This window comes from Drosophila nasuta, chromosome 2R, assembly GCF_023558535.2.
Source record: "Drosophila nasuta strain 15112-1781.00 chromosome 2R, ASM2355853v1, whole genome shotgun sequence".
Classification (NCBI taxonomy): Eukaryota; Metazoa; Arthropoda; class Insecta; order Diptera; family Drosophilidae; genus Drosophila; species Drosophila nasuta.
In genome coordinates this window covers 14,321,205-14,337,332 of record NC_083456.1, presented here as the reverse complement: position 1 = coordinate 14,337,332, position 16,128 = coordinate 14,321,205, and the positions used below count along the sequence as shown (strand labels likewise).

The following is a 16,128-nucleotide window of genomic DNA, read 5'->3' as shown; positions in this document are numbered from 1 at the left end:
CAGACAGACACGCCATATAGTACATATATGTTATTTGTGTGTGTGTGTGCTTATACATAAATACGAGTACCAACGATTGCCAAGGGCAGGCACGCCATGAAGTTTATGGGGCAGATATGAGAGTTGGAACTGGAACTGAATGTGGAAGTGGGAGGACAGAGACAACATATGGGCCTCAAGGCATTTGGCGCATTCGTTGGCAAGGAAATAGACGTTGGTATATGTATACAGGAAACAGACATGTGGGTATGTATGTGTGTTTGCCATTTTTTAGTACCGTGCGGAATCGCACGTGAGTCCTTAAATGTTGGATACGTAGCTTTAAGATGACCTTTGAAATGTTTAATAAATTGAGGTGCACATTTGGATTCGTAAATGTTTTATTTGTAAATTTTTTTGTAACTTTTTTTGTTTCTTGAAAACTTTGCTGCTTACATGCGAATCTCGCTTATAACTATCAAATAAATAATGTTAATAAATTATTATAATCTAAACTACAGTTAGACGAAGAACTTAGCTCACTATAAATTTAATCAAAATACATGAAGTGCGTGCGCGGGAAAACGAAGAGAAATGAAAAATGAAAAAAGGCGAGCTGGAAATGAGTGCAGAGCGTGGATGGCGTCTTTGCTAGACAAAGAATGATGAATAATTGAAAAGTAACAGGAACTGTGTGCTGTGTGTGTATGTATGAATGTTGTAAATTATAGTAGACAGATAGAGAGCAAAGCAAAGAGCACTTATAGAGTTCAGTCAGAGTTAAAGTCGATAGCTGGATAGTTGGTTAACAGTAAAACGGTAGACGGTAGAATGGAACAGATTGCGTCACATACTCGTGTAATCGATTATATAATGCATATGTGCCTAATCATTAATAACGCACAGTGTGAACGCACGTTACAGATACATTTCCAGCGATGTATCCATAGGTGCAACTGTTGTTCAGAGTCAGAATTAACCGTTCGGAAACGCATCAAGAGTCACTCAAAGCGAGCGCAAAAAGTGCGTCGATAATTATCTTGAAAAATCTAATTACAATTTGCTTATCTTTCTCCTTGTGTCTGTCTCTGTGTCTCTTTGTCTCATGTCTGCTTGTGATTTGTGATTTATCTACAAGATAAATGCAACTACGTGGCTATGAACTTTGAATTTTTGTATCTTATGGGTGCGCTTTGACTTATGACTTTGTCTGCGTCTGCTGCAGTCCCGCCGCCAATGGCTGCTGATACTGTTGCTGCTGCTGCTGTTGTTGCTGCTGCTGTGCTGCTTGCTGCCTGCTGTGCGCACGATAGGCCATCTCCTGTGCTTCGGTCAACGAACGTCTGTCCCAGCCACCGCCGCCGCCGCCGCCTCCTCCGCCCGAGGACCAACCGCCGCCTCCACCGCCGCCGCCGCCAGATGACCAACCGGAACTGCCGCCCGATGACTTGCCGGCCATGAGTTTCTTCAGTCCAATTATGCCGGCCAAGAGCAGTGCAATCTTGGAGATAATTAACGCCTTGCCCGCCAATATGTAGAGTGCTCCCATGGCAATGGGCAGCATGCCCATAAGTTTTGTTGCCACCATCATGGCCATCATCATGCCCATTTTCTTCATCTTGCCGCGGCCTGCAATAAAAGTCAAATGCAGAGTAAAAATGAGGATGAAAAAAAAAAACACTTTGTAAATTCATGTCAGAAAGAGCGCAAGTACTTTCAATTTGTGTCATAAACCTGCAGAGAATTGAGTGAAGAGCAACTATAACAATTATAGCCTTAGTCATAACTATACTCATACTTTTATTTAATTTTTTTTCTCATTTTCACACGCTTTCATCATCGTCCCTTTATGATTATGAAGAATGCGTGTCTTTAGTCTAGTACGTGCTATCAATGGAGATGTTTTCTTTAGACAATTTTCCAGCTGCAAGTTGGCTGGTGAAAGTTTGCCAGACTATTTGCCAAGTTACAAAGGCTGTGTGAGAATTTTATTTGGCTTCAGCGTGTGTGGCTTTCATTTTGCTGCCATCAGGGATACCTTTCTTTTTATAGTATTTTGTCTTGTTAGTATTTTGGTGGTGAAATTCATTGAGCAGGTGGTAAGGCCAACCCAAGGCTGCTGTTGTCGCAGCCGAAATAACCAGCTTTGGAGCAGGCAATTGCAATTAGCTAAATATGGTCAGGCAATTGGGAAAGTGTTGGCCAACAAATGAAACAAAAATACGCGAGCACGAGTACGAGTCCGAGTATCAATTGAAAATCTTGATCAATGATTTGAAAGTAAAAGACAAACCATGCGCTGTGAAAGTAAGTTCACTTTTCATTGCAAGAAAATGTTGTTGCTTGTCGCCAATTTACAAAAAAAAAAAGTGCTTTAAGTGCTCGTGTCAAAATTGTAATTGATGCAAGCAAGCCATTGACAGCCAAGAAGTCATTAACATGGCCCACCAGGCAGCCAAAGAGAGCCAAGAGAAACGTGGCCCACACTTTCATTGCGTTCGACACGGTCATGCCTCGACATCTTAAAGCCTCACTCCGTGTCATGTTGTCGTGCAGTTAAGTTAACAAAAGGGGGGGATGAAGGCATTTTCACAAGTACCTTTTGCCACTGAATGCGGCGTTCTCTTCATGTATATTTACTCACGCAAAAACAATATTATTTTAGTAGGCAATTCTTGGCTCGAGCATTTTACAACATTGCTGAAACATTTAAATAAATACAAAATTGTCAAAGATACACTTTTCAATACACTTCTACTTCGTCTGCTGATCTGTTTTCTCAAAGGGCATTTGAAATTCGTCTTGAGTTGGGTGCATAAATTTAACATTTTTATGCTGGCCAACATGAAGTTTTGGCATGACAATTTTTCGTCATCGTGTTGTGTTTTTCATGTTTTGGTTTTGTTCTTTTTTCGTAGTTGTTGTTGTTCAGATTTTTTAGGTCATCGTAAGCTTGGAGAACAAGTTTCGTGTGTTTTGTGTGTGTGCCACAAAAACAATTGCACATTTTCCCAAAGCAAAGAATTTCCCTCACTTATAAGCGCACGTACACACACACAATGCAAAGATGATATGCCAAACTGCAAGAGCAAGCAATTGCCAAGGAAATGGGCCAGGCTTCAAGCTGCTAGCTTGCCAATGTCATTGCCAGCTACACAATTAAGAGGCAGAACTATGCAATACGTACATACATATCTTGGCTCTAATAACTAGCGGATGGTGCCCCAATTACGAGGTAACAGACACCAAGCAGCAACACCAGCAGCATCTGAGACAGCAGGCAACAAACAGCCCGTGGCAAGTGGGGCAAAATTATGTCACTGTCACGCGCAATGCATGCATTTAGCGGTGCTTGCTTGCAACCTAACGTAACTGCAATTATAACGCTTTTGTCTGCAACGAGTGTTTGTGTTTGTTGCTTACCTTCCTCTAGGCCGCGTCCAATCTCGTCGGAAGTCAATTTCGGGAAGCTAACTTGCAGCGAGTGGCCATTGAAGAAATAGCTTAAGCGCTCAATTAGCATGTTTGTTAGTTTTGTATCGCGATCGGTGCCCGAGGAGCGTGCCAGCGTCGATTCCAGTTCGTTCTCGCTATAGGCAGGTGGGCGTGGCGCAGACTCTAGGCGCATCAGTTTAATGCCATCAGCCACGTTAATCGCATCGATGGGCGCAATGCGGTCTATAAACGAGATGGCCTTCTTTTTCAGACATGGCGTAAAACCACTCTCGGCCCGATTGCATTCGTCGTAGACACGCAGCAAGGTCCTTGCGCCGGCATTTTGATTGCCGCCAGGCATCACATTGTTTAGCTGCTCGGTGGCCGCATCGCCATTGCCGGCTAGACAGAGTGTTGTTAAGATGAACAGCAGGCTCACAGCTTGAGCTCGAACATGCTTTTGTTTCAATGTCATTTTGTTTTTCGATTTTTTCCTTTTTTGGTGTATTGAACGCACTTAGATTTGCACACACACTCACAATATCATAAACACACACGCGTCGTCACACACACACACACACGTCAGTTGTCCGGACTAATCCTTGATACTGGCAATGAGCTCTGGTGATCTGGTTGGCTTGATGATGGCGGCACACGTCTTGCACTGCCTGCAAGTTTAAATCAAACTGATGTCTAGCCTTGGCGCGCTTTATTCTTTTATAGACCTTTCTTTCGGCCCGTCAACTTAATCACAATTTGATTTTCTTCGTGCTCAGAGCCCGCGAGTCGTAACCCGATGTTGAGTTCGGCTTCGGCTTCGTGTTGTTGCCTCAATTTCCACAAGGTCTGTTAATGTTGTTGCTGTTGCTGCCGCTGCTGCTGCTGTTGTGCTTGCTGCTGTTACTGCTTTAATGATCATTGAGCCGCCTGAAATGAGACAAGCAGCATTAGACATAGGCTGCAACATGTTTTAAGTTTTTAGTTTTTGTTTTGGTTTGTTTTTTGCACACACAGCTTTCGTTGTTTATGACCAAATATATTTGCTGATTTTGTTGCTCGGGTAGGTGTTTGGCTTTTGACCATTTTTCCCAAACTGGCTGCCGTTTTAGTTGCCATTGCCATTGCCATTACCGATGCACGTTGGAAGTTGCTCGTTGTCGACACTTTAGTTTCAATTTTGGTATTTAACAATTTTTGCCTCGCATTTCTACCGCAGCCCAACTCAACTATAAAGAAAGTATTTATCGGTCTCTTAAGCATCCAATTTGCAACTCAATTTTAATATGCAAATTTACTTATGGGGGTGGCAACATCAACATATATAACCATCACCATCAACAGCAAGAAAACATCGTCAGCCAACACTTCAGACAACACTAAAGAAAACTCACTTCTATTAGAGAGTATCGACTGTCTGATGGCCATTGCAATCAAGGGCTTTTCAAGTAGGCAGAAACTATGATATGCATCTATTAGAGCCAGACCAAGTGGCCAGGCCAATGACTTGCTGCTGCTGCAGTTGCTGGTGTTGCTGCCACAAAACGTAAATTGCTGGCGTCCCACGTTTGGTTGCCTCAATGGTTTTGCCAAGCCTGTAGATGCTGCCTTAACTTCTGCTGCTGTGTTTTATGCATGAACCAGCATTCGTATCTAACCATGTATCTGGTAGAACGTGCCTGTGCATACGCCACAAATGAACAGTCAGACATTCAGGCAGGCAGGCAGGCGAAAGCAGGAAAGCTGCCGCAAAGGCCGCATAACTGTGGCTTTACTCTATGGCTGTAAAAACTTTTCCCCCAAAAAAATACCAGCGGAAATAAATAAATTTTCTGGATTCTTTCCTAGTGCTTTCGCTCACTCAGTTGCCAATGGCTGTTTTATGGGGCAGGTGTCGTGCCGAGTCTTCGGCTACATAAAAAAGGGATTAGCTCAGGCCAACTTTTTTGTGTGTGGCCCAACTCATTTTCGACTAATAAAGTTGCAAACTTAAAACCCCATTGCGACTACACAGATCGCTGACTAATGGCTTTCGTGTCGGCTACTTGTTATCCAGCATTGCCCTTGCCTCTACAGCCATGTAATGTCGGCACTTGTCTAAATCATTTTTCTGTCGCCTTCTGGGCTACTGATTTTCAAATTGTCCGCCTCATTTTTCACCACACTTTCACTAAATAGCCGCAAATGCATCAATATAAGGCCATACGACGTAAAAGCCTACGATTTGCATCGATTTGTGAGCTGCAATCCATTTTTATTATCTTTATGGCAATATAAGTGAATGGCGAACACATTACTTTTGATTATCTCTGTCTTAAGGGGTTGACCTGACACTTTAAAATATACTTTTGGCTATAAATAAGACATAATAGAAATTTCAATATTTAACAATTGTTGTCAGAAATAAGAATCTAACAATTGTAAATAGTTTTATTTGGTTGTCTAGCCTGTTTTCTTTATCTTCGCCGCTATCACAATTTTATTCAAACTCTATTGTTTGGTTGAAATATGAAATTCTCACAGCATGGCGTAAGCATCAAAAATGTATTATTCTCAAAAGAGCAGATCAAAACTATTGCATGTCTGACGTTTAATGAAAATACGAGTATACGATGAAAAAAAGCTCGCCCTTCCGTTCAATTTATGCAGCTCATTGTTTATTTGTTGTTTGCTGCACATGGAGATAATAATACAACCAGCTGCAGCCGTCAAAGTGTCCATCACGTATTTCTTCTTGCTCGCATTGCTTACAATAGGACCCTGGGACCCTATTGATATGTCTCGTTGTAATGCGGGTGCAGCAGCTGTCGAGTTTAACTACTTGTATATCCGCATCCGTGGACCAAAGACGTTGCCTAACACGCTCATAAATGCATTTTGTACATGGGAATGTCGAAGGCAATATCTATCGCCCGATAAAATGCTGCGCGTTGTGAACCAACTGCAATTGTGTCTGCCACAAACAGCGTCGCGTAGACGTTGTTATTTCCATGGGCAAGGCCAAGCAGCGGTTCCAGCCAGCTCTACAGAGAGTCAACATTGTCTGTTCCCCATTGCCGACACCCGCTATCCACATTCCTCCATACGGCAGCAACCATCAGGCAGCTGGTGGTGACACGCCTTGCACTTTTCTTTCGGAGAGCCAAGAGATTTTTCAAAGTTTTTCTGTGCCATTTTGTGGTAGAGACCAAAACAAAATAAAGCAGCGCAGCAACAGTAACAGCCATAAAAACAATTTCATTGTGGTAACGTTAAAAATAAACCAGCATTGCGATTTAATAAACAGCAAACACTGAGACACCAACAGCCACGGCGTCAACATCAACAACAACAGCAACAACATTGACAATAACAACATTAAAAACAACAACAACTTTAGCAGCCGCAGTGCGGCTTTTATGTGTGTGAAGTTTTTCATTTTCCAGCAGAGAAAGTAAATAAACTGTTCTAAATTCTTTTTAAATACTTCAGTTGGCCGCCAAGTGCAAAAACCTTTGGCTGCTTAACCCTCGCTTAACTTTCAGTTTTTAGAACCTGTACACAGCGTTTTTATGGGTGTATTGGTGTCTACACACACACAAACATACTTCTATGTTAGATGTATAAACATTTTATAACTTTCTATTTCATGCGGGCGTTCAGTTAAGCAGCCCAAGTGCAATAAAAATTGCAATTTTCACGAAACAAAAGAAAGTGAAACTTTGTGTTTATTTTCTTGCTGTTGTTGCTTTTGTTTCTGTTTAATTTAGATGCTCTCATGGTCTTAATAACATTGTTGGCATTGAAATATATCAGTCAATTGGGATCGTGGTTAACTTTCCACCTAGATACAACTCTATATACTAGTGATAAGTGCATCATCGGAAATTTGGTCTACCTGACTGCTTGTCATCTGGTTTGATGCCACATTAAGCTAATCAAAGCTTGCCGCTAGACAGCCGCACAAATCTCACACTAATTAGCTTTTATATGCAAACCAGCAGAGATGAGCTGCAAGCTGAGGCACGATAAGCTGCCAACTTTCAGCTCCACCGGATGTGGCAGTCACAAATTGTGTCAACACATGGGGATGATGCTGATGCTGATGATGTGGATGAGGTATGCGGCCATTTTTCATTTAATCTGCTCACGATTCGCTTAAGCATTTGGCCAATTTGCAGATTTGACAAAAGAATAAAAAGAAAAACAGCGTAAACAAACTCAAATAGTTGCAGCTGGAAAAACGTGAATAGTGAGAGTTAAATGGCGCCAAGTGTCAAAGTAAATTTATTTGTCTTATTGCGTCAATTAATTATAGTGCGTCGCTTTTGCTTTCTTTTGGTGAAAATCTCATAGTTGGTCACTGATCTGTGATCTGTCGCATGTGCCGAGAGACAAGATACAAGAGAGATGAGGCATGCGTTGACTTGTGCGTGAATCGTAATTAGATTCTCAAGTGTCGCATTTACGGCACGAAAGTGCGTAATGGTCGAGCAACCTTTGGGCCACAACGCTCCGCTTGGCCCCACTAATTAAGGCGATTAAATTAAAATGCTGAAAGTAACAATTAAAATCCATGCGCAGATTGTGCCCCTGGGCACTTGACCCGGACTAGTGAAGCTGGGAAACGCAGACCAGACAATCGACTTTGGCAAATGTTTACTACAGACAAGTAGTAACTCAGCAACTAGAAAAGTCATTACCACAATACGATTCCATCGAGTATTAACCACTTGCTAACCGCAAAGATAAAGACTCTTCTCCAAAGACGAAAACGAAAATGAAAACAAAACGAAAGAAAACCAAAAATCTATTGCAAGCCTTTGGCACTTGTAATTGTTGGCTTGGATGTTTAACTCTCAAGCCTTGGCAGCATATTGACATGCAACAAACTGTGCAATGAACTCTCCAAAAAGTCAAAAAATTATTGTGGCTGTACTGCTGAAGCCTTATCCACAAGCCGAGGCAATGTCGAGGCCAAGGCAATGACGGCTGCATTGCCAAAAGGTTGAAGCCGCCTCGTTGCCTGGTTGCCTGGCTGCCTGGCTGCTCTTCCTTGGCGGCCGGTTTCACTCTTTCTGCAGATGCTTTCACTTTTTTGGCCACTGTCACGTTCGCCAGTGTTTCAATTTATCATCCACGGGTGGCTGTTCGCCCGTTCGTCCATTGAACTCAAGGCATGCACACAAATAACCAAAAAAAAAACAAAAAACCAGGGGCATCACGGGTTAGATTTAGGGCCGACAATGGGTTAAAGCTGCATCATTTGTCAAGGTGACCGAACAGTCGGTCGCCACAGCAAGTCTACTCATAAGCCCTTCTAATGCCCCAGACACAGGCGTCCAAAACCCAAAATCATATTTAAATTGTTACTTATTTGCGACAATTCCTCAAGTGAGATTTGGTTGTTTGGCTGGGCAAACACTCGTTCATAACAATTGTGAAAATGCGGCCATGTCTTTTGTCATCATCTGTTGCTGCTGCTGCTGCTGCCGTTCTACATTCCGAGGATATGAAACTAGAAGCTTTGCGTATTATACTCACAATAAAATGAAACATTATTTGCCAACCTTCGTTGCAGAGCAATAGACAGAGAAAGGTTGAGCAGCACAGTCTATGTCAAAGACATCAAATTCAGTTTGCAGTGAAAATTTCATGCAATGCAGTAATGTGTTTTGGGCTGCCTTAAAACTATTTTCTCTTGCCATACCCGGCGGATAGGCTGCCTGGCATCTCATCGCTGATTGATGAGCAGGTCCACACGGCAGGTCTTTCACATTTGGTCATATTGATTGACATTTAACATTGAACTTTGCATGTCTTAGCAGCGCGTCTACTCACAGGCAGTTGAATTTCTCCGCAAATACTTTTGGCGAAATTTAAACGCGCTTCAATAGTCTCTGCTTACGTATAACGCAATCAGTCACTTAAATTGAATAATGCGCGAGCCTGATTTAAAAATTGTTCAAATGTGGCATAACGTTGGTGGATCTGCTTCTGGCCAAGGACAGAAATAGCTATCACAAAACGAAAAAAAAAAACGCCCACAGCAGGGCGCCGCAATTTATTCCGGTGAAACCCAAAAGCTAAGCCCTGCACCGAGGGTGCAAAACTTGGGAAGTGAAATTTAAATGTGGAGCCAGAATTTTCTTCTAAAAAAAAATAATAATACATACACAGACAGATTTGTTGTACTTACACTGGCAACATGTAAATCTAAGCATAATATTTACATTAAATTGAATTGAAAGAAAATTGTTTGTGAAAACAAACAAAGCGAGAAATTTTTGTTGACAGCATGGCCTAACCATATAATAAATTCATCACTGGGGGAAGTTAGTCACAGGCTGTGAGTCAGTCACGGTCGGGCTTTCCACGCCGCGGAGTGCAGTTCATCAAACGCCAGGGTCAAAGTGAAACGTAATTGGCCAACGGCGCTTAATTTGATTGAACATTGCAGACAAGCTGCTAAGCAAAAGCCGCACTGCAGAGCTCGGCGGTCACCTGAAACCATTGTGATCCCCAACCTGTGCAATAGCTCTCGGCAGCTCGAAGCTCGACACCCGATACCCGACACCCGCATTGAGTAGCCAAAAGTAGCAAAGTTGCAGAGTCTTTGTTTTCGTTTTTTGCGGGGGCTCCTCTGATGTCAACACAAAGTGAAAGTGAAAAATTTGTTAGCGAAAACCCAAAAAATAAATAACAGACGAACGTGGCTTTTCCTTTTATGCAATTGTCTCGGTCGAATGCTGAATGCCAATGTTCCCAGACTGGAAGCCCACATAATGTACGATCAAGCGAACGAAGGAACAAACGTATTCTGGTCGGCACAGAAACTAAATAAAATCAATGGCAACTGAGTTGGGTAAAAGTTTCGTGCCGATCTTGGCAAGTTCGTTGCTTAACTCTTTTGTTCCTTGGCGCTGCAATTGCCATTGATCGTCAGACAAGCTGCTAAGCGTTTTGTTTGCTTTTGTGTTAACGCAAATGGCAATTACAGCAAATTGGCCAACTTTGCTGCTGCTGTGGCTGCTGTTACTGGCTTCTACTGCTGCATCTATGATTAGATGAAAAACAGTGGATGAGCAACAGCGACTTCCAATGCGAAAGTTGCATAGCGATTGCGTGTGAGCTCAACTAAATTAACATAAATTATCGCTTGCGGATTATGCGGCTGAATTTCCCATCTGCTTCACACATCTGTTTAGTTTGCCTATCCAAAATGTAGAATGAGTAATGAATGGACCTTTCAAAAAACTCTTTATAGAAATTCTTCACTTTCCCATTAACCGCACAAATAATTTTTAGTAGTTTCCCTCTTAATGAGGCATCAATTTATGTAAAATAATAAAAATTCAATCATAAAGCTAGTTGCTGAACTAAAAATTCAATTAAACAATTCAAAGCTTGAAAAGATAAATTTCAACGTTGGCTGGCTTAGCAGAGTTCGCTGACAATTGCTGTCTGCTGCGGCATTTTATAAGCAGCCTAAAAGTATGCTAGCAAAATATTTCGTTTATGTAATTTCAACGGACTATTAAACTGTTTTTATTTTTTTGACTTCATGTCTTAATTTATTCGTCAGTATATATTTGCATGCGCATTTTGGTGAAGTCTGTTAATTGTTTTACTGGCTATACTTATTTAATTGTTAAAGACGTACACATAAGTTGTTGTTTTACTGGTTATATTTATTTAATTGTTAAAGACATACACATAAGTCTTTAGCTCAAAAGTAAATAAATAATGCTTCATAGAAGAAGAAATAGAAATATTTTATTGTAAAAGGTAGAAATCATCACTCCAGGATACAATATGTACAAAATAAATAGTCATGACATGCCTTTCAGCGACACAGCTGCACTTTCATTAACTTTTCCATCGCAAGCGACAATTTTCCATCAGCAATTCTAGCTGCAAAAATTACTTCAAGTGCAGTGGTGTTGTTCATTTCGTTTTCTTTGCAGCGTATCTAAAATGTGTGCCAAAATCTTTGCGTGTCCCAATCAAATGCAAGACAATAAAAGAAAAGACCATGGAAGCAGCGTGTTTAAGTGTTGTTTTCATGTTTTTTCTATTATTTTTATGTCTGTTCATACATGTGTCTGTGTGTCTTGGCTAAATCTTTACAGGCTGCAGATGAAAGTGGGCGTCAGAGCAAAGATATCATTAAGTAGTCAGTAGTGAGCAGCGAGCAGTCAGCAACAGTGCAGATCAGAGCAGTAATAAAAAAAAACCAAGCAAAGATTGAAATAATTGCAAAGACTTGCTAATTACGACAATGAGCAATGAAATTGACTAGCCGCTTGCTGGCTTGCCAATTGCACTAAATCTGCAACGAAGCTTTGCGGGCATAGCCGCAAGATTTAACAGAGATCCAGAGATGCATCTAACATGCATATTACGCTCTGAATAGCCACCGGCAAATGGCAATAACAACAGCAACTGTAGCGGCATCGGCATTGGCATCAAGCAAAAGCAAAACTGGATGCAACGGCTGCCTGGCTAATTGTGGCAAGGTGAAGTGTATAAATTTGATGAACAGCCCGCCGCACAAGATCAGTTGTCTAAGTGAGTTTGCACGTCGCATGTCTATCAAGAATAAGAGCCCAAAGGAATAGAATTCGAGAATTGCAAGTAAAAGGATAGCACAGAAAATATGGATACGCGCCTGAGTTTGCTCATAGCGCTGCTCTTAGCTGCAATCTATGCTCAGCGACCAAGTTGGGCCTTGGAACTGAACAATAACAATAACATTACAACTAACATTGGAGAGAGTGGTTTATTGCGAACAGTGCGTCATGTGTATGCTCAGTGTACGGACAGCGATGATATTTTTTGGTGTTGCAAGTTGCAAGGCGCTCGACTCCTTGGCCGAGCACTTAAAGTGCACCAGCTCAGCATTGTGGATGGCGTTAATTTAGTGAGGCGCTCAAGTGCCGAAGATTCACGCACAGGACGCGCCAGCATTGCCGAGAGTCAGCTAAATAATCGTGATCTAGAGCACATGTCAAGCAAGAGTTTAGACGCATTGCTGTTGGAGCGTTTTCTCAACTTCCTGCACAGCCATCAACTGCAGGTGAATCTGCCACGTCTTATGCGTTTCGGCGAACGCAACAGCCAGGATTGGTTGCAGCTTCTTTGGGGTTATTTTATGCCCGGCGAAACGAGGGTGGACAGCGAGGGACGCAAGAAGAAGGATGACAAAAAGTATCTGGGACCTTTCATTGCAGCCGTGCTGCTCAAGACTGCAATACTGAAGATGGCCTATCACTCAATTGCCATTGTGGCTGGCAAGGCCCTGATTGTGGGTAAAATAGCGCTAATCATCAGCGCCATCATTGGCCTTAAAAAAACTAGTCAGTCACGATGGCGGCGAGAAGACAACATATGAGATTGTTAAGCATCCGCAAGTGCAGCAGAGTCACACCTATTCGTCGAGCCATCAAGGGGAGTACGATAGCGGTGGCCACGATGGCGGCTCGTATCATCGCAGCATCGATGACGAAATGATGATGCAGGATAAGGCTTATCACGCTTGGATGCCACAGGGCGGTGGCGGTGGAGGTGTTGCCTCAGCTGCCGCCTCGCTTGCCGCTGCTGCCGCCAAGGTGTAACGATCAAAATTGGCGTTGCATCTAAAGCAAAACCAAAGAATCAAAAGATTTGTTTACTTAGTTTCAATTGTGTCTGCAAATTGCAATTGTATTTACATTTGTTGACTATAATCCTAGTTGTGTAAGTTTAGTTACCGTAGATACGAGTATTTTTTTACCGCTGAAATACATAAAGCTAGAGAAAAACCACGCATTGGCAATATGGCTGCTGCCTCTTGTGTATTTGTTGTTGTTGCCGCAGCCAAGTGTCGACGATTCAGTTGTTCCGTTTCGTAGGCATAATAGGCCTGATCCTGGCCATGACTCGCGTCCTCGGTGGGCATCTCCAGCTGGGCGGGGCTATAGCTGTTGGTAGGCATGCTGCGATGCCAGCCGCTCTCGTGACTGTGGCCGGAACTGGAGCCCGAGTTGGTGACTATCACATGATCCGAGCTACCACTGTGACCAGTCGTACCCTTTTTTAGACTGCCCTGCAAAGAAGATGCATAGCGCCATAGTTGTTGTCCATGTCATGAAACCATATTTACGACAGCATTGCAGTTTGCTTTTATTTGACTCACCAGCAATGATATGAGCAGCGCTATTTTGGCCATAATGAAGGCTGAGCCAGCGATGAGAATCACCTTGCCGAGGAACATTTGTGCGAATGTAGCCAGCATTATCATTCCGCCCATCATGGCCATGTGCTTATCCTTGTCCTTCTTCTTGCGACCTGTTTTGTGCAAAAAGTTTTTGCATTTATTTTTCAGTTTCTTCTTATCATTCTTCTCCCTCCATCTTCATATTGCTTTTCTTTTTAAATTTACCTTTATCTTTCTTCTGCTTTTGTTTTTTCTTTTTCTTTGTCTTTGTTTTAGTTTTCTTTTTCTTTTTCTTATCCTTGTCTTTTTTCTTCTTTTTCTTTTTCTTCTTTTTCCCTTTATCCTTATCCTTATCTTTCTTTTTTTTCTTTTTCTTCTTCTTCTTCTTTATCTTCTGCTTATCCTTATCTTTATCTTTATCCTTATTATCTGTCGCTGTTGCTTGCACATCGAAACTACCAAAGCCTGCCAATATTTTATCCACTTTATCATCTATGATAGTAGCAACTGTACCTTGATCCACATCCCCAAACTCATCGATGGCATTCGAGATGGTTATCTGTCTGGGCAAACGCATACGCAAAGCACGTCCTTGTGCCAACTGCAGCAGTTTTCCAGCGAATCCTTTCATCGTTCGTGCATTCTGCGTAGCATTTGCTGACTGCTGTGGCTCAATGCTCAGATACTCGCTCAGATGCCAGGTGCTGTTGTCCAATGTGGCAGCATCCAGCAATCGTTCACTCTCTGTGCCCAGACATTGCCACTTCTGCACGCCGCTCAAACAATGCTGCAATACGCGACCCAGACTTCGTGGACTCCACACAGAATTTTCCTGATTAATTGCTAGCGTCTGACAGCTTGGCACGAGCCACTGCCAATGCAGCAAGAACACGAACAGTTGCCGCCGCATTTTAACAATATTTTCGTTCTTTTTGGAAAGTCACCGATAGCCCGTCAAACTTCAAATAACCTGGATAGACCCTAAGCTAGCTTATTTATACTATGTGAAGCGAGAGCAGCAGCAAAATGTGACGTCAGAAGTCAACGCTATGCTATGCTAACAATTAAATGGCTTGTCAAAGCGCGACACAGCAAAAAGCGCTCTTGATAGGAATCTAATAAGAAAAGTTTTACGGAAAGTCTTTCAAGCGGTGGACCCCCTTGGAAGTCGACCCGATTTAGAGCTCTTGACAGCCTGCTTACTGAACCTTAAAACGTCTTTTGGCCGCTGAGTGATTTTCGAGTTTTGCATAAACAAACTTTCGTTTTTTTGGAAAGCGCTTAAAACGTTTGCCAAACTTTATGTTTGCCTAATTATAACTTAACTAATTGAGCTAAAAGAACGACAATATAAAATAAATACGAATAAGTCTTAATGCTAATACTCTTCTCATAGCGATCGCACATCGACAATCTGCCAGCCATTCATGTTGCCCGTCGATGTATCTTGGAAGTTGCGCACCAAGCTGTCCGCCGAACTAATGGTGTCCTCCAGATGCTTGGTCTGTCGATGCTGCTTTTCATAGTCATAGAAGCGGTCATCGGAGAGATGTTTCTTGGCCATAGGCGATGCGGCAGCTTCTTCACGTGGCTGCTCGAAACGCACTTTGCGATCACTGCGTTTATACGGCTGTGGTTCATGTACATTGTACTGATGATGCAATTCATCGCCACCGCCAAAGACTGTAGTTTTGCCAGGAAAGTGGCCAATTGGACGATGAGCAGCGAAGGCGCCGCCATAGCCAAAGTTGGCGCCACTAAAGCTACCAAAGCCTCCTCCACCACCAAAGCCACCTCCTAGGCCACCAAGTGATCCCAGCACTCCGCCTAAGCCCAAGAAGCTGCTCACATATATGGCTAGCTTGGCCAGAAATAGTGACTTCTTAAGCAGTAGACAAATGCCAGCAAATAGCAGCGGCACCAGTGCAACCAAATTGAATTTTAATCCCAGCAGAAACGGCAAAAGGTATTGTTTAGCCAGCAAGCGACCTGAGGGCATCAATTCGATTAGAGTTTATTTGGGATATTTGCATAGACAGCTCACCTGTGCCCTCCTCGAGGCCAAATTGTCGCTCATCGTGTGCCCCATTGTCCAGCACAAACTCTGCCACACTGTTGGCATCAGCTGTGGGCCCGATTTTGAACATAAGTCCTGGATACAGAGCATCCATGTGCCACTCCAAGCTACGCTGTCCCATCACAGCGCCCGCATTCTCGAGTATACCGCGAAAATCCACGGGATCTGTATCCAACACATTAACCAGCGAACGACTTGCTGCTGTCTCGCTTTTGACTGCCACAAAGTCATCCACAAATGTAACATTCTCTCGCTCCTCAAATCGTTGTATGAAATTCAATGCAGATCGGCCGATACATTCGCTTAATTTGGAACGTTGTGATCCACGCACACACTGCTTGAAGTGCTGCAGTTCCTCTTTGCTAACATGTGAAAGATCGCTGCCTTCGATGCATTGAAAGTGCACCACGCTGATGAGTAGCAGACTTGTCTCCACGATCCACGACATCCTATGCTCTTGGGC

General features: G+C 42.8%; 4 protein-coding genes across 4 annotated transcripts; 1 reads left to right on the top strand and 3 right to left on the bottom strand.

Moving 5' to 3' along the window:
- Positions 1-355: 355 nt before the first annotated feature.
- On the bottom strand, positions 356-4,118 carry LOC132786796 (uncharacterized). Its single transcript, XM_060793452.1, has 2 exons — positions 3,403-4,118; positions 356-1,608 (listed from the first exon to the last, which is right to left on the bottom strand). The coding sequence occupies exons 1-2, from the start codon at positions 3,887-3,889 to the stop codon at positions 1,178-1,180; spliced, it is 918 nt and encodes a 305-aa protein (XP_060649435.1). The 5' UTR covers positions 3,890-4,118; the 3' UTR covers positions 356-1,177.
- A 7,816-nt stretch (positions 4,119-11,934) lies between these two features.
- On the top strand, positions 11,935-13,199 carry LOC132786338 (uncharacterized). The gene is given in 2 exon segments (XM_060792846.1): positions 11,935-12,736; positions 12,738-13,199. Coding segments are annotated over 2 exon segments (957 nt in total). The 5' UTR covers positions 11,935-12,049; the 3' UTR covers positions 13,008-13,199.
- LOC132784211 (uncharacterized) lies at positions 13,139-14,498 on the bottom strand. The gene is made up of 3 exons (XM_060789657.1): positions 14,102-14,498; positions 13,568-13,719; positions 13,139-13,477 (listed from the first exon to the last, which is right to left on the bottom strand). The coding sequence occupies exons 1-3, from the start codon at positions 14,496-14,498 to the stop codon at positions 13,139-13,141; spliced, it is 888 nt and encodes a 295-aa protein (XP_060645640.1).
- Positions 14,499-14,978: 480 nt separating this feature from the next.
- On the bottom strand, positions 14,979-16,128 carry LOC132787091 (uncharacterized). The gene is made up of 2 exons (XM_060793985.1): positions 15,633-16,128; positions 14,979-15,577 (listed from the first exon to the last, which is right to left on the bottom strand). The coding sequence occupies exons 1-2, from the start codon at positions 16,111-16,113 to the stop codon at positions 14,979-14,981; spliced, it is 1,080 nt and encodes a 359-aa protein (XP_060649968.1). The 5' UTR covers positions 16,114-16,128.